Below are 20,980 nucleotides of genomic sequence, written 5' to 3' on the forward strand. Positions count from 1 at the left end.
CCTGGTATCGACGTGAGACTGACCGGACGGTAATTGTTTGGGTCGTTCTTTTTTGCCTTCTTGAAGATAGGGACCACATTCGCCCTCCTCCAATCTGCTGGGACTTCTCCCATTCTCCAAGAACTCTCGAAGATGATTGCCAGTGGTTCTTAAATAACTTCAGCTAGTTCCTTCAATACTCTTGGATGTAGCTGCTCCAGCCCTGGGGACTTGAATTTGTTTAGAGCAGCCAGGTGTTCCTGGACAACTTATTTCCCTATTTGGGGTTGGATTTCCCCTAATCCTTCATCCATTCCATGTTGCTGAGGTTGAAGACAGCTTTCTTTTTGTGAGAAGACTGAGGCAAAGAAGGCATTAAGTAGTTCTGCCTTTTCCCTGTCCCTTGTCATCATCACCCCATCTTCTCCTCGCAGAGGCCCTATCGCCTCCTTGTTCTTCCTTTTTCTACCAATGTAAGCAAAAAAGCCTTTTTTGTTGTTGTTTTTAATGTCCCTGGCAAGCCTGAGCTCATTTTGGCTTTAGCCTTGCAAACTTTTTCGCTACACAGATACACTTGTACATATGTTGAGCATAATGCAGAATAAGCTATATAGCTGGCTTAAGATAAGTTCTCTTAAGATCTGTGCATCTTAATCGCAGGTAGATGTCTATGCCTTTACAGGTCCTCCAGGTATTTTGGACTTCAGCTGCCACAATTCCTAATGGCTGGTAAACTGGCTGGGATTGCTGGGAGTTGAAGAGGGCCAAAGGTTGGGAATCAGTGCTTTATAGTCTCAACTCAAGTGTTAAACACAAAAGAGTAGAAGGCCTATGATTACAACCATTATATAAGGTGATGTTTAATACATATATACACTGTGGACCTTATTTCCAGTGTATTCATTTTAGTATAAAATAAAATAAAACCTCAAAACAGAATGTAATTCAGGAGAGGATATGGTATTAAACACAGATGGCCTCTGTTACTACAACAAATCATACAAAAATTGGCCAATCATGAAGCTTCATCCTCTTCAGCTGAAAATGAGTCATGCTGCATTGCTTGCCACAGTGTTATTGAGTTATTCTTCTGCTCTGAGCATCATTCTCTGCATCTCTGAATGAGAGTGGGTGGTGTTGAAGAGGGCCAAAACATCATTTACAGCATGTCTGACTTCAGCAGCATTGTAGGGCAGCTTTCACCTTAATAACAGATCAGGAAATAAACAAGGCAGAATCTCCAGAGAGAATGGTTCATTGCTGGTAGGTTTGTTGATCTTTGCTAAAGAGATTTTTCCAAAGGATGTAGTGGTATAACATGGAGATGAAACCATCACCCAGCTAACATTAACTAAAGAGGGCTGAAATGCAGTAGAACAGCATGCCCATCTGAGCTGCTGTACTTTAATACAAGGTATAAACTACGGGGGTACCAAATTTGCTTTTGAAGTTCAATAGAAAGGGAAGATGTGTGAGTGACTGCAGTCCCAGCTACTTCAGATACTGGAAATAAAAGAGCAAGTCTCAAATGGCCCCTTGAAGGCAGCGGGCCCGGGAGGCAGGGTTTCCTAACATACATGTGAACACAAAAAAGAGTGTGATCTTCTTTATCATCCATCTCTATTCCCAGATAGGGGAAAACCCCTTTTATTTCATGTTATACACGTGGGAGTCAAGAGTCCAGCTATTGAACGAAACTCCTCCAATACATGTACATCAATTGGGTAATAGCATCCTTCAAATTTAGGAGAATCAGAGAGATTATATGCAGATTTCTCACACATTTTCACTCATCCATACGTGGAAATGAACTTTCATAGCTCTCCATAAAAGTAGTGCATAACCAGCAACAGAGATGTTGGATCAAGGAATGGAAGTCTCATCCATTTCATGGCAAACTGCTAAAGCAATATTTTAATGTGCCAACAGTCCCTGTCTTTATAGAGGATAAAATAGAGATTGATTTTTAAAAGAACTGCCAACTAGATTCTTCTGGCCTGCTATAATCATCTTTCTGGTCAGCTCTCTTTAAAATTTCTCCTCTCAGCAATAGATATAATTTTTCAAGAGAAAGAGTGAAAAAATGGTGTCTCTAGTGAAAAATATAATGCTCAGATTAAGAATGGATTAACATGTTTTGTACAGTTCTAATCTGTATTCTTAGCAGCTTTGAATCTTATTGAGAAAAGGTGGGATATAAATGAATGAATCAAATAAACATTTATTTTGGCTTTGCTTGGTTTCTCACATTGCCATGAGTCCACTTTATCCCATAGACTTTTTAAAAAAAAAAAAGACAACAAGAAAAATAGTCTGCATTTTTGTATGTGTGTCCCTACTAATATAACCATTTTCATGTGCATATCTGATAAACACATTTTTGAAAACAATTTCCCTAAAGGCAATACTTTTTTATATATTATTTCTTCTAACATAAACACACTCTTTCTGCTAATATGCACATTTTGTATTGTGGTTTTGTTTGGATAACTACATACGCAAATCTGGGAAAATAGAAATATTAAATTATAACCATGTTTCAGTTTGAATTGTCTCAGACAAGCTTGTATTAAAACACAACCTGCATAAATGTTTCTACTCTTCATAGATTATACCTCTAGTGTAATCTGGTATAGAAGTACATACTGTTCCAATCTCTGTGGATTGCATCTCTCTCTCCGCATTTCCCCAAGACTAGAAGTGATGATTTTGTCACTTCCATTTCCCACAACATTTGCTGGTTTGGACATTTTCAAATATGAGGAACAGCGACTAAATGGACAATTGTGACTCTTGAAGGCCTGATTCTCAGTTTTACCAAATTCAAAATTTTTGGAAGAAAGGCTAGAAGGAGGTACACAGCTCTACTTTTGCTGCATATAGCCATGTGTCACACGATTCCTACCCTGACTCTATTGTAAAGTATTAAATGAGAGAACGTAAGATCATGGTCATGAAAGAATTAAAAAAGGGTCCTTTGCTTCATGACCAGCCTCTCTCAACAATTCACATTGGACAGGTCTGCTTTTTAATTTAGTTGTGTTGCTATTATATGCCTTCAACCATGACTCCAATTTATGGTAACCCTGACCTAGGGATTTCTTGGCAATATTTATTGAGAGAGAGGTTGACATAGTTTTTTTCTGCAAGAATGTGGCTGAGAAGGGATTTGAACTCTGGTCTCCCTGAGTCCTCATCCAACATCCAACCAGCTCTATCATGCTGACACCTACAGGCCACATTGGCTCCCCAGACCGTTTTGTTATCAGTAATGTATTTATTTCTTTGGTAAGAGGAAATTCTTTATTTTGCAAAGGAAAGGAAAAAAAGGCAAAATGGGAGGATTTACCCCCCTTGAACTCACTTACCATTGGCTGGTTGTAGTGCTCCAGGGACATGGTGACAACATTGAGGCAAATGATGAAGGTGATGAAGATATCCAAATAATGGCTAGTGCAGACCGAATGGATGAGAAGGCGGACAGAGCAATAGGTGGCATAATATGGCAAACGCTGGGCCTCTTCAATGGGAGGCCAGGGAAGGGAAGGAAAAGAAAGGAATGGGGAAGAGGAAGGATTATGAGACAAGGCAAAAGAAAAGTGAGCCAAAGCAAAAATAGTATTGGAACAGCATAGTAAAAGAAGTAATTAAAAAGAAATACAAGGAAAGAAAAACACAGATATAAAAGAAGAAAAGAGTAGAGAGTGAAAGAAAATATCAATTAATCTCATGTTTGTGGAAATTATACTAAACCAGCATTACACGCCCCAACAAATTAAATATACAATTTTTAAAAATTGTGTCAGAAGTGACTTGAGAACATACTGCAAGTTGCTTCTGGTGTGAGAGAATTGGCTGTCTACAGAGACATTGCCCAGGGGATGCCCGGATGTGTTACCATCCTGGTGGGAGGCTTCTCTCATGTCCCCACAAGCTAGAGCTGACAGATGGGAACTCATCCCATCTTGCGGATTCGAACCGGCAACCTTCAGGTCAGTAACCCAAACCTTCAGGTCAGCAGTTCAGCCAGCACAAGGGTTTAACCCATTGCGCCACCACGGCTGAACACACAAATGATCATAGATAGCAGGCCTGACCAGAAGAGAAAAATCTGAAGGAAATAGAAGATGACCCCTTGGTTTCTGGAAGGAATCACATTGAAGAGGGGCTTTAAAGAGAAAAGGGTGGGGGATAAGTGAGGGAATAATGGGCTCAGTTAATGGTATAGGTCCAATAATTGGAGGCTTTATACACTGCATCATTATTTGTAGTTTGGTATCACTGTAACTGCCATGGCCCTATCCAATGGAATCCCAGGACATTTCATTTGCTTGTGAGTTATCTAGAACTCTCTAGTGCACTCCCTTGAACTACAGCAGTAGAACTCTATGTTGGAAATTTTAAGAGCTTAGTCAGACTACAAATAGGTTGGAGCCATGACAGTTAAAGAAACAAGTTATTACAGGTTGAGTATCTCTTATCTCAAATACTTGGAACTATTTCTATTCTATTTTAGATTTTTTAATTTTTTTGGAATACTTGTGTTTGCATGTAGAGACATAATGAAGTATCTTTGAGGCGGGGTCCAAGTCTAACACAAAATTATTTGTTTCATATATACATGGCCTGAAGGTAATTTTCTACAATCTTTTAATAATATTGTGCATGAAAAAAAGCTTGTATAAATTAAAACACCAGAAAGCAAAGATGTCACTACTTAATTGTGGACAATTTTGGACCTTCCAGTATTTCAGATTTTGAAATTTCTCATAAGGGAAATTCAACCGATATAACTATGCAATGTGAATGCATCCTTGATGTTTCTCTTATTGTTAACACACATAAACACACACATCCATACACACTTAAAAATCTGAGGAACACCAAAACTTCATTTGAAGAGGCATCCTGAAACTGTTACAGAAACTCCAAGGTCTGGTGTAATACTGAAATCTTTTTTTCCTTTCTTTGTTTCTTTTTCATATGGCTCCATTTAATGAGAAACATGGCAGTTGCTAATATTACCGTTATTTAGAAAATGGCCTGTAAATATTTGAAAAGCAACTAGCATATTTTTTTGGAGTTCAGGGATGAAAATTGGCTACAAACTGAGTAAAGCTTTTGGTTGCACTTCCTCAGTGATGATTCTGCTCAAACCTGAGCAGTTGTGTGCGGAGAGGAAGAAAGAAGAGGTGATAGTTGTTCTCAAACATTTTCTCAGACATCCTAAGCTCCAAGCCAACCAAACATTGAGGGGGTGTTCCTTACTCCTGCGCTTCTTCTCCAGGCGCCTCAGGCGTTTCTCCTCACGCCGCCGAGCTTCCTCTGCCTCTTGATGCTGACGGCATTTGTGAAAGTTCTCTACTACAACCCCCACAAACATGTTGAGCACGAAGAAGCTGACGATGAGCAAGAAAGAAATGAAGTAAAGGAGCATCCAAGGATTGTTGTTGGTCACTGGCTGGATTTTTTTTTTGAAAAAGAAAAAAAAGGTGATTAGTATGATAAAAAGAGTGATGGCAAGGTAAAGACCAAAATAACATCTTATTTTTGGGGGTTATAAGGTAATTTGGATTTATGATCATGGCAACAAATGGAGCTGCAGTAGAGCAGAAGATGAGCCTCAGAATGTCTTTTTAGAAGGATTTTATTTCACAAATTAACCAGGAATTTGTGATTGATAACTGAAAGAACAACAGGTTTCAGCACATACATAAAGAGGCTTTATTCTACAGATTTGTGGAATCATTTTTTATGCATCTACATTGTAGAATTAATACAGTTTGACAGCACTTCAACTGCCCTGCTTCGGTGTTATAGAATCCTGGGATTTGTAGTTTGATAAGGCACCAGCATTCTTTGGCATAGAAGACTAAACACCTTATAAAAATACAACTCCCATGATTTCTTAACATTGAGCCATGGCAATTAAAGTGGTGTCAAACTGCATTAGAGTGTAGAGGCAGCCTCAGTGTTTCTTTCACATCAGGTTCACAATTTGATTCCTGTGTCTTCTGCTTATGACAAATGAAGACCTGTGAACTTTCACAGAAACAGGGCAGCTTAAATCTTCCCTCCAGCCGAGTATCTGAGAAACATATTGATGTCTCACTGGGGAAGGTCTTTCAAGGTAGTTCTTCCCAGTCTACAACTTCTCTTCTTTTTTCACTACAAGAGTACTTTAATTAGTCACATGTATCTTTTTGTCATAGTTTTTTAATGAATACAAAAACAATTCAAGAGCCACAAGAGGATAATGATTAAAAGCTTATGCAAATATTGAGCTGAGAGAATTTCCTAGTTCAACAAGAGGCTACAGGAAAAGCCATTTTGCTTCTTTCTCAGCTCCATAGCCACCTGTAATATAGGGATGATAATACTGCCATGTTGTTCAGGATGTTGTATTAATGAACAATTTGTGTTAAAGTACTGTGAGAAATAAAACTAATTAGTCCACCTATTCTTGTTTCCTTTTGCCCCAGTCAAAATTCCAAAGGTTGTCAGATATACAAGAAATTGGGTGATTTTTCTCTCAAATTATAACCTCAGTGTTTGAAAAACACAGGAATCGAGTGCCTGAGCTTTCTAAACTCTTCAACATAGTGTCCATCCAATCAAGATGTTCAGTCTATGACTGTGTGTGGGGTGGCATTCATATTTAGATTGCCATGAATACTAATCTTGGTAGCTGGGATACAGGAATAATAATTACAGTTTTAGAGAAGTGAGGGATAATTACAATAATTCTCTAAAGAACTCATTTAGCAATGTATACACAAGGAATTAATATTCAATCACCATTATCAGGCATTATCTGGCAAAAGGACAATTAAATATCATAAATTAGTTCAGGGATATTACAGGCACATAATATGGAACAAAGGGGAAGAATTTTGAAGTTCTGAATGTGGCAAATTTCCTGCATGAGGGGTCAAAAATCGCTTCTGTGTGGTAAATAAAACTACAGCTCCCATCCTGGGAGAAAAGCAGGATATACATTCAACAAACAAGCAAACCAAACAACAAAACATATTATTTTTAAAAGAACAACAAAACTGATTTTTTTGGAGGGTGTGTGTGGTTATATTTAATTCATGGTACAGTAATTCATGCTAATATCCTGAGAACTTATCCTATGTGTTAGAAGAACGAAGAAGGCTTGCTGGCAGATAGGAAGAGAAACTCATACATTTGCCAGAACTTTTAGCAAACATCATGGAGACGTGTATCTAAATTGTAAGGGGGAAATGTAGAGCTCATGAAAGGGTAGGGATATAAGGTTAGTGAGAATATGGGGGCATTATAGAGTAGGGGAATCTTTTTTTTTTAAGCCAACGGGAGCATTCCTGCACCATGTTGCCTCTAAAGATCTCACAATCAACAAATTATTGTGATAACCCTGTAACTACTGTCCATATAGCAACCACAGTTAAGAGATGATGGAGACATTTGAACAGAGGTGCTCACAAAAGCTGGAATCTTTCCAGATTGAGCTGTGGAGCATTCGTGCATTCCTAACTACAGTACATGCGTTGTTCTATGTTGGGATGTAATTGGCTTGCCCTTTTCCAGGTTCAAACCATCACAGGCTGATTGATGAACAATGCTTGAGGACTGATGTCCTGAAGCTCAATTTCTCACAACCGAGAACAGCACAGTTTAAAGCTCACAGAATGGGATGTCTTCTGGACACACATGCATCTCTTTTTAGTCACACTCATAATTCTTCAAGTTGATAATGTGCCTTTACATAGCTCACTGCCCACTTATTTTTCCTATTAAAAACTGTTCTCATATTCTGGACATCCTTATAAGTCATTATAAGGGTACACAAGAAATGGTTCTCTCCAACAGACTGACGAGACCAGATGAAACCATTATGCGTTATCGAGAGAACAAGTAGAGATCACAGCATGGGAGCAATACATCATCAGCTCTGTTTGGTCCTGTGCGATTGCCATTTGCATTAGGAAGTGATCTTGCATTATTAAAGCGAACAGGAACAGCAGCAGATTTTAGCTGCCAGCAATGAAAAACCCTGCTGGTGGGGGAAATTACAGCAAGTGATTATGAATCAGAAGAGCATGCCATTGTGCCTAAAGGACATGCAGTACTAGTGCAAAGGTATTATGGGGTAAATAAGGAGGAGATGATCATCAGCACATTTAAAAAATATTCTCAGTATTTCTTGTCTAAGAAAATCAGTGAAATTCATGGGGTCACCCTTGGCAGGGGCCTTGAAGACACATAGAGAGAGGTTTACTTTAAATGACCAATAGTGTATACTAAAATTTATTACAATAGAGTTTTTTTTTCCTTAGTGTGGCCCAATGGCTCTATAACAGCCTAAGTCCACAAAAATAGTTTAACCTTCCTCCGTATAGTTCTGGTCTTAATCAATATTTTTCATTACTCTTGTTTATGTGTGTGGTATATATTATTATATCTTTAGCACCATGTATTGGCATTCTGCTGTGCTGATGTGTAGGGTAGCAACCAAACAGATTGCAGAGATGCAGTGTAGTCAGTAAGGGAGAAAACATTCTGAGTTTTGAGAGTCTTCATAGTTTCCCAGTGGATGCTATTCGCTTTTGGCTGAAACAGATGGTGCTGTTATTGTTACAAATGGCAGGTTTTGAGTAAGAGAGGAAATTCACCTTGTGTCCCATGAGGGGAGAGGGATGGAATAGGAAAGAAAGAAAGAAAGAAAGAAAGAAAGAAAGAAAGAAAGAAAGACAGAAAGAAAGAGAGAGAGAGAGAGAGAGAGAGAGAGAGAGAGAGAGAGAAGGAGGAGGAGGAGGAGGAGGACAGTAGGGATGGCAAGGATACCATATATACTTGAGTATAAGCTGACCCATAGAATCATAGAATCATAGAATAGTAGTGTTGGAAGAGACCTCATGGGCCATCCAGTCCAACCCCCCGCCAAGAAGCAGGAAATCGCATTCAAAGCACCCCCGACAGATGGCCATCCAGCCTCTGCTTAAAAGCTTCCAAAGAAGGAGCCTCCACCACAGTCTGGGGGAGAGAGTTCCACTGCCGAACAGCCCTCACAGTGAGGAAGTTCTTCCTGATGTTCAGGTGGAATCTCCTTTCCTGTAGTTTGAAGCCATTGTTCCGCGTCCTAGTCTGCAGGGCAGCAGAAAATAAGCTTGCTCCCTCCTCCCTATGACTTCCCCTCACGTATTTGTACATGGCTATCATGTCTCCTCTCAGCCTTCTCTTTCTGCAGGCTAAACATGCCCAGCTCTTTAAGCCTCTCCTCATAGGGCTTGTTCTCCAGACCCTTAATCATTTTAGTCACCCTCCTCTGGACGCTTTCCAGCTTGTCAACATCTCCCTTCATCTGCGGTGCCCAAAATTGGACACAGTATTCCAGGTGTGGTCTGACCAAGGCAGAATAGAGGGGGAGCATGACTTCCCTGGATCTAGACCCAAATATAAGCCAAGGCACCTAATTTTACCACAAAAATTGGGAAAACTTATTGACTCGAGTATAAGAAGAGGGTAGGAAATGCAGCAGCTACTGGTAAATTACAAAAATAAATATATATACCAATACAATTACATTAATTGAGGCATCAGTAGGTTAAATGTTTTTGAATATTTACATAAAACTATAATTTAAGATAAGTCTGTCCAACTCTGATTGCCAATATACTAGAGTATAAAGTGTCCCAAATATAAGCCAACCAGGACCCTCACTTTTTCAGCCCTTAAAAAAGGCTGAAAGAGTCAGCTCATACTCGAGTATATACGGTACTTAAAAATAAGTATTTGAAAAATGCCATATATACTGTGTTTCCTGATGGTTGGAAAATAGGCAATGTATTAATAAAATCTGTGAATGATCCAATCTGCCAAAGTTAAACCCTCAAATGTAGAAAGCCAACTGTATCTACACCATGTAAGATTCTGGCTAAAACTTTTCATCATGTAGGGAAGGGCCTCACAAAATAAACCCCAGCCACCAGACATGGTTCCTTCAGGCCATTTAACAATTCATTTTAAAGATATAAGAATGATCATTGAGAAGGAGCTTCTATACCTGCTGGTCAACAGCCACAGCATCCAGACCGTTGTACATAATGTTGACCCAGCCATCTTTGGAAGCCAGAACAAAGAGCGACATCAATGCCTGAAACACATGAAGGCATGTTTGGTCATTTTAGGTGGAATTTTGATTGGTAGGTACACAATTGATTTACACATTTTTTTAAATGAGAAACCTTCCATGCTCTGTTCCACCATCCTGTTTAAACTGACCAGGAAGAGCTACTAAGAAAGGGCAAAGAATCTGTATGTGAGAGATATGAGAAGAAGGAAGAAATGCCAGCTAGCTGAAGTTCTTCCCCAAGGAAATACCAGATCATCTCAGTCAGACTAATGGATTCCAAAACAGTCCACTGTGATAAACACCACCTTGCTCTGCTAAAATACTGCAAGGCCATCAATCCAAAGGACAGCACCTGATTTATATCTTTTTTAAAAAAAACTACCTCCCTTTATTACTGCTTCTCTATATTTCTCTGTCAATTCTTGTTCTTTCATTTCATGTTATGTGCAAAAATGAACTATTTGAAGAAGATTCAAAGAGGCTTTAAGGCCCCACTCTACCAACTGTGGCATGAGAACATGGGAGGATTGTGCAGAATCCATTACATATACATACAGAGTAGACAGTGAATTTCAATTGATTTGCCCGTGAATGAAAACAAGGTAATAATTTAATCAGAAATGTAAAGCATCCCATGTGAACACTCATTCAGTTTACTTTCTTAAAAGCCTCTAGAGATTGAGACTTAGTGGTTTCCCTTGGCAACCATTTCCATTTCCCATTAGTTATTTTGAAAAATGGGAGTTTCCTAATGTCCAGCTTTAGCATACAACTTTTACTGCAGGTTCAACACTTCAATTCTCATCTTTCTTATATTTTATTTTTTGGTCTTTCTTTATTTGTGCCTGGTGAACAGCTATTTTCCACTTAAGTTGATTGTGTTAATCCTTCCATCACTATTCTCAAGATAGCATACAACCAGGGCCGGCCCCACCATAAAGGCCAGTGACGCCGCCGCCTCGGGCGCAGGTCCCGGGGGGCGCCGTCAGGCTGGGAGGGAGGCGGGGCACCGCTCTGACGGTGCCCCGCCGCCCGACCAGTGCGCCCTGGCCTTGTGGCTCCCTCTTTCGGCGCCCGGGGAGGGGAGGAGGGATCGCCTCCTTCCCTCCCCGGGCGGCGAAAGAGGCCTGCTTCTTTCGCCGCCCGGGGAGGGGAGGAGGCGATCCCTCCTCCCCTCCCCGGGCGGCGAAGCCTGCTTCTTTCGCCGCCCGGGGAGGGGAGGAGGCGATCCCTCCTCCCCTCCCCGGGCGGCGAAGCCTCCCTCTTTCCAACCCTGGCCGCGCCTCCCACGCTGCGTGGGAGGCGGGGCCAGGGCGAATAGCATGGGAGGCGGGGCCTACCCTGGCCCCGCCTTCCACCCAGCGTGCCCTGGCCCCGCCTCCCACGCAGCGCGGGAGGCGGGGCCAGGGCACGCTGGTTGGGAGGCAGGGCCAGGGCGCAGGAGGCGGGGCCGGCGGGGGGCGCTTTTCAGCGCCCCCGCTTAATATTTAAATTTATCTCCGACCGGCCCTGCATACAACATCCAATATAAAAGTCATTGCCCTTTTTATGTAACAGGAGGACAACCTTCAGTAAACCTGTGGAGCCACACAGCTGGTTCAGGAAGCCAGATCCAATCAAGATGCCTATGCACACACTAGCAATTCCGCACAAACCTGTAGACTAGCTTTCTTCAAGTTGATGTCCCCTTTCAGTATGCTGGACTACATCGCCCATCATCTCCAAGCAGCTTGGCCATGGTAGATGGGGATGATGAGAGTTGTAAGGATGTCAGATTAATAAAGGCTGCTGTAGCTGCTAATGAATAACACTGAGACCAGGAGTAGCATAGGTCACCAGAGTCCTGCTTCCCTATTCTTCATGTTTAGAATAGTGAGCTCAACTATATAAATAGAGTTATAAACTTCAAAATATGCTGTTAGTACATTTTAATGGCACATTGCACATACCTCTTTGTCTTTTCTGAATGTGACATGTGACCTAAAACATTTTGGCATGATGTGAGTTAAAGTGAGATGCTTTATGTCCCACTATATTCAACAAGGTACACAAATATGTATTAAAAGTGTTGTACAGTTTTAATTGCAGCATTACTTGTGGTCTTAAAACTAGATTTTCCCCTAGTTTTACTATGGACTCTTACAAGCAGCTCTAGGGAAGGGTCCCAATAGGTTTTAGCAGTGGTTGTGTGATGACTTATGGGCCATGTAGTCCCGTTCCTAGTACTGTTGTGACAGATGAAGAGGAAAACTTGGGTTTCCCACCGTTTCTGCCAGAATTGGAGCCCTTGCAGCTGCAGGATGTTTGCCCACAAGAAGTCACACAAACAAGCCTTGAGGAGAAATCTCCCCCATTTTCTCGCCGCCTTTATTATAATCAAGATAGACACGCGCGGGAGGCGACTCGCCGAAGCGCCCGAATAGCTGCCAGGCAATTAGATGATTAAGTCTGGTTCCCTTGGGAAAGTTTAAGGAGTCCTGCATCTGGACAGTTTAGGTTTCGGTTCTTGTTCCCCAGAGAAAGTCTGCTTTGGCGGGAAAACAAGATCCTATATAGATGCTTGGCCACAAGGATTCCTTGCGGAGTCAATTCGTCAGCTTCGGGAGTAGATTGTGTGTGGACTACGCTACTCCAGTTTCCAGGACCTTGCTCTCGTCTCCAGCCCTGCCTTGTTCCCCGGACCTCGCCACGGACCCTCGCCACGGACCCTGTTCTTGCTCCTCGCCTCTTGTTGCCTTGAATCAAGCCTTGTTTACCAAGAATCTAGTTTGCTTCCTAGCCTTGCATTAAACTCCATGGACTAAAGGACCTTGTCATCTCCCCTCACTTTGCTTGGCAAAGTGAGTGTTTCGGTTATTGGATTACAACTTTGGACCTTAATATTTCATATTGGACATTGTTTCCTTGGACTAATTTTGACCTTTCCTGAAAGGTCTACTTTTGAACTATTTCCTACACTTGCTTTTATTAACTTTATATATTTCCTCAATAAAGATATTAGATAGATTCTGGCCTCTGTGTATGGTTATTGGTGCTCTGCAGCCTGGGTCCTGACAGGTTGTTACCTATGCATTCATGCGTTCCATTCTTCTGCTTATAGTAATTTCTTGAATTTCCATGGTTTGCTGAGGAGGGCCTAAGATCTAAAGGACAAATGTTCCCTTTCTGAATTTTAATTTTTTCAGAGTTGTAGATTTATAGTGCCCAATTACCATTTTACTGCTATACTATAGTTTATTCATTTACATTTTTTAAAAAATCAAGAAGAAAAAGAGAGGAATTGTGGTGTTTGGCCATGTCTGAGAATTAAAAATAAACCCATTTAAGGTTGGGAATAAAATGTTATAGCTAGTTCTGAAAATTGACAGAAAATAGTTCAGGACAGCAGACATCTTGTTTGGATATCTATACCCCATTTTTAATTCAGAGAAATAAATGCCAAAGTTTCCTCATTTCCCCATTTGGAAGGAGTCCTGCATTGATTTTACTCCTATCAATTTTCTGCTGAAGTAAACATGGCATAAGAGCAGTATACAAATTACTGCTCTCTCTTGCTCTATGTATGGATGTGTGTGTGTAGTCACTGCAAGTGCTCCAGACAAAGAGATAAATAATCTCTTTTACTAAAACTAACGAGATTTAGAAGAGATTAATATTGCCTGGCTTGTGCCTTTCTGCCTCAGTAAATCATATCTACTTTAAATAAGGTAACTAAATGCATTTCTGAAGGGAAGCTCTGACCACAGTGTTACCGGTACTCCAAAGATCGTGTGACAATGGTCCACATTTACCTGGCCCAGATTGTCGAAATTGTATTTGTGATGCACCCATTTGTAATTGGCAGCCATACAGTCAGACCTGTTGGTGATATTTCGGATGTCCACCCCCAGACAATGGTAGAACTTTCCCTTGAAGAGCTGCAAAAGGAAGCAATCTGTCAGAGTTTGCCAGTATAAACAGATGTGATGATGACATCCTTGTAATTGGTTATGGGATAGGAATGGAAAGAATATCTGAAAAATAGCTCAAATGCTGGGAGAAAAAACCTGGACTGACAAGAATCTTCACAGTTTTTGAATTATTCTGTGTAAGATGTTCACTCATTATCTTAGAAAATTCTGTGCAGAAACTAATATTTTATGCTGAAAAATTATATTTTTGTGCAGAAAATAATATTCTCTGTGGAAAACAGAAATGAACACATTTTTGGCACATATTGAATTCTGAATTATAAATAGTCTTCAAAAACAGCTTTTGAAGACTTTTTCACAGTGGGAAAGAAATTGCTAAAATTGCTCATTGCTTCCATCAAGATTAAAATTAGCAAAGATTTACACCCCTATTAGAAGACTTCAAATTCACTGAGACCAATATTGACTTGGGTCCATTATGACTGATGATTCTGACATTTATTGGAAATGAATGAGTATTCATTCTAGTAGTTCTTTTCCTCAAGCCAGCCTAGATTTAGTACAGGTGTCCCCAAAATATGACCCGCAGGCCACATGTGGCCTGCAAAAAACATTTATCCTGCCCTCTGGGTGTTTTTGCTGCCACTGCCTGTCCTATGAGTTTGTTCTCATGATGGCGAGGCTCCCCCCCTTCCCCTCCGCCTCTCGCGCATCTTTCCTGCTGCTGCAGGAAATTATTGGGTGACTGTCAGGGGTGCTTTGATTATGTTTTGGTGCACAAAGGCAGAAGAGGTCTCTTCCAACCCTCTTTATTATTTTTATTGTGATTATGATTATAATTATACTATTATTAACATTGAGGCTGGGTGGCCATCTGTCAGGGGTGCTTTGATTACGTTTTGGTGCACAAAAGCAGAAGGGGGTTGGACTAGGTGGCTCAAAGAGTTTCTTCCAATCCTCTTTATTATTTTTATTATGATTATTATTAACATTGAGGCTCTATTTGTTTCCATTTTGCTTTTTTAAACTTCAAAATAAGATATGTGCAGTAAACATAGGAATTTGTTCATAGTTTTTTAAAGCTATAGTCCGGCCTTCCAACGGTCTGAGGGACAGTGAACTGGCCCCCTGTTTAAAAAGTTGGAGGACCCCTGATTCAGTAAGTGCCCAAATAGTTATGGTTGTTCTAAAGACAGAAATATTATTTTGAAGAGTAAAGCATTAGCAAAACAAGTCCTACTGCTTATGTATTTCAAAATAAATTTATTCTGCAAGGTTTTTTTTTTTTTTAAAAAAAACTCCTTTTCTGAAGTGGCAAGGACTGGATTGTGCATTTGTAAAAGATCAGGGTGATTTCACATGTTACAGGAAGCACATCTGCTTTGCACCACTTCCTATAAACTGTGAAGCTGCCGTCCCCAAAACTGGCTATCTACAGACAGAGTATAGCACATTCCTCACCATGACAGAAGCACTACCCACTCTTGCAGAGAAGCCTAAAATAAAGAGATTACGAGAATAACACTTTTTCTTTCTCTTCAAACAGTTGTGGGTGGATTCAGTACTTTCAAGATAGGGGAAAGTCAGGGACTAAGGAGATTAAATGTAGCTAAAACAGGTAAGTGCTCTGTTCGTTGTTTCAGGCAGTGTCATTCTGACCAGCCATTAGCCTATTATTACAGCAATGGGTTTTATGATCCTGCTGAATCTTAATGCAGTTCCAATTCCAAGCCTTCTCTTATTGTTATTTTGAATTGCTTCAGATTCTGCCAGGTAGAGACATGTCCTTCCTGCTCATTGATGGAGAGTTGGGGCTGTAGTAGAGAAGCATTCAACCATGTTCCTATAGATGGATTCACAGCATTAATATTGTCCTTCCATACTGTGTGCCCAGTTAAACAGGAATATATCTGGATGCTTCTGTATCATCACTCCATCACTTGACGCTCTACTGGCTGGCTAATAAATGGTTGTGTTGCAGAAGAATGCACAGCTAAAAGATGAGCTTGGGGCTGGGTGAAGGAGGGGATGCTGTATAATTTTGCCTGGTAGAACAGTATAGCAGGAATCCACCTGGAAACCCCGTGTTTGACTACAGCAAGGGACTTGACTCAGAATCAAGACAGCCCTGAACTGATGCCAAGGAGATAATTTTGTAGGAGGTAACACTTTTGCTGCCTTCTCTTGATATATCTCCCATGATTTATTCTGGTCTGTGATAACAGGAAAAGGGTTCATGGCTATGAGCATGAGGATATGTTTTCTCAACTGCTCTTACGCATAAACTAAGACATAGCAATGACAATACCTGCACTCCAAGAATGCCAAAGATGATGAAGAAAGCACAGCAAATGAGAACAATGTTTCCAATGGGCTTGAGTGATGAAATCAGCGTCTCAACCACCAGCTTCAGGCCTGGAGCACGGCTGATGACCCTGGAAAAAACAGGACTGTGAGGGGCAGCCAGAAGGAATACCGAAATGTTTGTTTCTGTCTATTTATTAAGAAGTCCCCAAAGACATATGAGGCAGCTGCTGCTTAAAGCTATTGCAACATGTCACATTTCCTAGAAGGATATCATTCCTATGTAGGAAACTATGTTCAACCAGATGCTTGTCAGATGTATGGACATTTGATTGTTTTGCCACATATGTATGAGGTTTTGTCTGGTGGGAAGTGTGCATGTGGTAAAATTGAAATATATAAGTTTATTAGGTTATGTCCGATTTATAATTATATTCAAGTAGGAATATACTGGCTTGACAGCAGTGTGTGCGAAAAAGACCTTGGAGTCCTCGTGGACAACAAGTTAAACATGAGCCTACAATGTGATGCAGCAGTTTAAAAAGCAAATGGGATTCTGGCCTGCATCAATAGGGGAATAGCGTCTAGATCCAGGGAAGTCATGCTACCCCTCTACTCTGCCTTGGTCAGACCACACCTGGAATACTGTGTCCAATTTTAGGCACCGCAGTTGAAGGGAGATGTTGACAAGCTGGAAAGCGTCCGGAAGAGGGCGACTAAAATGATTAAGGGTTTGGAGAACAAGCCCTATGAGGAGCGGCTTAAAGAGCTGGGCATGTTTCGCCTGCAGAAGAGAAGGCTGAGAGGAAACATGATAGCCATGTACAAATATGTGAGGGGAAGTCATAGGGAGGAGGGAGCAAGCTTATTTTCTGCTGCCCTGCAGACTAGGACACGGAACAATGGCTTCAAACTACAGGAAAGGAGATTCCACCTGAACATCAGAAAGAACTTCCTCACTGTAAGGGCTGTTCGACAGTGGAACTCTTCCCCCCCCCCCCCCCGGACTGTGGTGGAGGCTCCTTCTTTGGAGGCTTTTAAGCAGAGGCTGGTTGGCCATCTGTCGGGGGTGCTTTGAATGCGATTTCCTGCTTCGTAGCGGGGGGTTGGACTAGATGGCGCATGAGGTCTCTTCCAACTCTACTATTCTATGATTCTATGATTCTAGGAAAATGGGCATGTGTGAAGCAACTCAACATGGCATATTTCAAGGAACTTACATAGCTTCCGTTCCAGCCCATCATGCATCTAAATAGTGTGTGTGTGTATGTGTTATTTAGTCATCCAGATGTTGCTGGACTGTAGCTCTCAACATCCATGGCAGGATAACCAATGGTGAGGAATGCTTGAAACTGATTCATTGGCTAGTTCTTAATAAACTAATCAGCTTGCTTGCTTACCTCTCTAATTTGTTCAGCAAGAGCAAACAAGTCACATTTGATTTACAATGATCCTATGAAAGAGAGATCTCAAAAGCCTCAGTCATTAAGAGCCCAGCACTCAGGTCTTGCAAACTCAGGGTCATGGCTTCCTTGACTGAGTCAATTCATCTGTAATGTCTTCCTTTTCCAGCCAGTCATGTGGTCTTACAATATGTCCAAAGCACAATATCCTCAGTTTGGTCACTCTGGCTTCTAATGAGAGCTCAGGGGTAATTTGCACTCAAACCCATTTATTTGTCTTTTTGCCAGACCATAATATTTGCAGAACTCTAAAATAGACTTCAAATGATATGATTCTCTTCCTGTGTTCAGGTGTAATTTGTACTCAGGTCCATTTATTTGTCTTTTTGTCAGACCATAATATTTGCAGAACATTAATCCAGACTTCAAATGAAACGATTCTCTTCCTGTCCAGTTCTCAAGTTCAGACAGAAAGTGTAAATGGCATGGCATGGCTTATCCTGACTTTGATATTCAATATTTTATCTTGGCACCTGAAGATCTTATCTAATTTCTTCATAGCTGCCTTTTCCTAATGCTACCTTAGCAGTTCAGTGAATCTCAAATTTGCCACTACATTTTAATTCAGATGACCCCACCCGTCCTTGTTCTTTCCCAGTTAGTAGGCCCAGTCATGGAAGAGCTCATTTCTAATTTGACTATAATTGACCTTTTCATTGCCTTACCTAAATCTCAATATGTGGGAATGCAGAAACACGACAAGCCATGAAAATTCAGAATTAGGCTTGTCATGCAAGAGAGGGGTGTCAGAGTTGCGCAGTGGTTTCAGTGTTGCACTACAACTCTGGAGACCAGGGTTTAAATCATCATACAACCATGCAAACTCACTGGGTAACCTTGGGCAGGTCATTGGATAGCTGGCTCAGAGGAAGGTAATAGCAACCTCTCTCTAAACAAATCTTGGCAAGAATCACCTTAGAAATGCCCTAGATAGAAACACTTCAAAGCATAAAACAATAATGCACGAGAAGAGGAGGTACATTACTCCTTAGATCTCACCTGAGGGGACGCAAAGTGCGGAGTAGTCGGAGAACGCGCAGCACCCCCAGAATCTTGGCTCCCCCAGCAGATGCAACTGAAACCACAATATCAATGATGGATACAAACACCAGGAAGCCATCAAGGATATTCCAACTGCTGCGGAGATAGGCCTGCTCCCCAAAATATAGGCCAAGGGAGACTACCTAGAGGAGTTGAGAGAATAAATGGGCATGGAGAATTAGATAGACAAACTGGAAGAGCAAGTCTATACCATTACAGAAGCACAGTGCAAAGATTTTCCAATTTCATTTTGGCACTGAATCCTCATTAACAATTGGCAAGAGACTGATGGAAAACTGATGATCACACTGTTATCACAGTATTCATATAAAATCAATTCTGGGGAATAGAAGATGAAACCCTGGAGGCACTGACTGCTCCTTCTTTAGAAATGAAATTTTTTAAAGTTGCCTGTAGCCATCAGGGGCTGATAAAGTTCTTGTACCCACTCATGTCTCTTCATAGGGATGTTATAAATTCCTTTATAGTCACAGAGATAATTATGAGCTTTGCATTACTAAGATTTGCAAATGAAACTGTTTTAATTTTCACTACTCTTAATAATGCCAACTTGTGGGAGGAAAATGTAAAAAATAGAACTGCAAAAACTTGAAGTAGGCCAATGCTGTACGTTTGCCATTTTTATTTTTGCAGGCGAGGTTATAAATACTTCCTGGAAATCATCCTGGAAATATGAGTATTTCCATCTTTCATCTTCACAGAGTTTTGTTATAATGGGCCCTTGGTATCGACTGAAGTTTGTTTCCAGGATCTTCAGTGGAATGAATGCTCAAGTCCCCCACTCTCTCCCCCTCTCTTTCCCTCTATATATCTATCAGCATAAGAAGATGGTATCCCATATACAAAATAGCAAAATCAAGATTTGCCGTTTGGATTTTTAAAAAGTTTTCCAGGGGCCCTTCCACACAGCCAGAATATCAAGGCAAAAAATCCCACAATATCTACTTTGAACTGTGTTATCTGAGTCCACACTGCCATATATTCCAGTTCAAAGCAGAAAATGTGGGATTTTATTCATCTGTGTGGAAGGGGCCCAAGTTGTGGATAGTTGAATCCATGTATGCAGAATATGTGAATGCTGAAGGCTAAAACCTTTCTATTCAGGAAGGCTTTTAAAGATGAAGATTTTTAATATCAATTCAGGGGGTGCTGTGGCTTTAGCTTTGAATAGGCAACAAATATGTTTGAATGGTTTCAACTGTGAATCTTTCACTACTGTTTATATTTAATTCTGCTTTTATATTTATATATTGTAAATGCTGTGCTAATGCTTTTATGTCAAGCTGCTTTGAGTCCTAAAGTGGGGTATAAACAACAACAACAACCACTACAACAACAACAACAACAACAACAACAACATTTCTCTTATCTGCTATAACTGGGTGCCATTCCCACTTTGCACCCCCACTTTATGTCTGAAGTGATTCTAACCAATCAAGAATCATAATAACTGTGATGAAATCACAGTAACTACATAGCTAATGAGACCTGGCTATTGCTAGTGTCACTGTCTGCGACCAAAGCATATACAAAGGGATGTGAATGGCTTCTATCAGAGGGGAAATTCAGTAAAGGAGAAACATAATTCAGTGAAATTGTTGGTGAAGATGGCACCTCTTTTTCACTCAGTTTTATCAAGGAAAAGAAACTTTTTTAGTGGATGACTTACCTTCAGTGTCATCTCAGCAACAAAGATTGCTGTGAAGATGTAATTGGATACCGTGAGGAAGATTCTTTCCTGGAACAATCAAAGGCAGCCTCAAAATATATCTGGCAAGTATTTTGCAATTTAAATTATTTAAATTATAAGCTTGGCAAAGGCTACCAAGACTTATGTTAAGAACTGGGTGAATGACAATCTAAACTTCTTTAGAGAACTTGCCAAAAAGCATCAATCTATCCATCACCTTAAAGCCTAATTGGCTGTCTTTTAGTCTAATCTAGTGGTCTAATCTACTTCTAATGGATGTAGATGGAGCAAAACAATTTCAGTGACTGCTGTCTTCTTTTTTAAACAAAAAAAAATGGCTTGGAAATCCTAACAGTGGCCTATCAAACCACTGAACATAACACAGAAACTCCAGATTCATGGAGGTCACAGCTCATTCAAGTATATGGCTCTTTGAGGTGTCTCCCAAAATGGG

At 40.6% G+C, this 20,980-nt stretch overlaps 1 protein-coding gene across 5 annotated transcripts in view; it reads right to left on the reverse strand.

Moving 5' to 3' along the window:
- cacna1i (calcium voltage-gated channel subunit alpha1 I) overlaps positions 1 to 20,980 on the reverse strand; it is a 372,048-nt gene that overhangs the window by 34,511 nt on the left and 316,557 nt on the right. For all 5 annotated transcript variants that reach the window (XM_062982915.1, XM_062982912.1, XM_062982914.1 and 2 more), the window contains 7 exons: positions 20,506 to 20,574; positions 18,774 to 18,958; positions 16,316 to 16,442; positions 13,888 to 14,013; positions 10,028 to 10,117; positions 5,248 to 5,440; positions 3,348 to 3,499 (listed from right to left, as the gene is read on the reverse strand). In XM_062982915.1, coding sequence (XP_062838985.1) covers positions 3,348 to 3,499; positions 5,248 to 5,440; positions 10,028 to 10,117; positions 13,888 to 14,013; positions 16,316 to 16,442; positions 18,774 to 18,958; positions 20,506 to 20,574 — 942 coding nt within the window. The remainder of the gene's footprint in view (positions 1 to 3,347; positions 3,500 to 5,247; positions 5,441 to 10,027; positions 10,118 to 13,887; positions 14,014 to 16,315; positions 16,443 to 18,773; positions 18,959 to 20,505; positions 20,575 to 20,980) is intronic.

This window comes from Anolis carolinensis, chromosome 5 (genome assembly GCF_035594765.1).
Source record: "Anolis carolinensis isolate JA03-04 chromosome 5, rAnoCar3.1.pri, whole genome shotgun sequence".
Taxonomy (NCBI): Eukaryota; Metazoa; Chordata; class Lepidosauria; order Squamata; family Dactyloidae; genus Anolis; species Anolis carolinensis.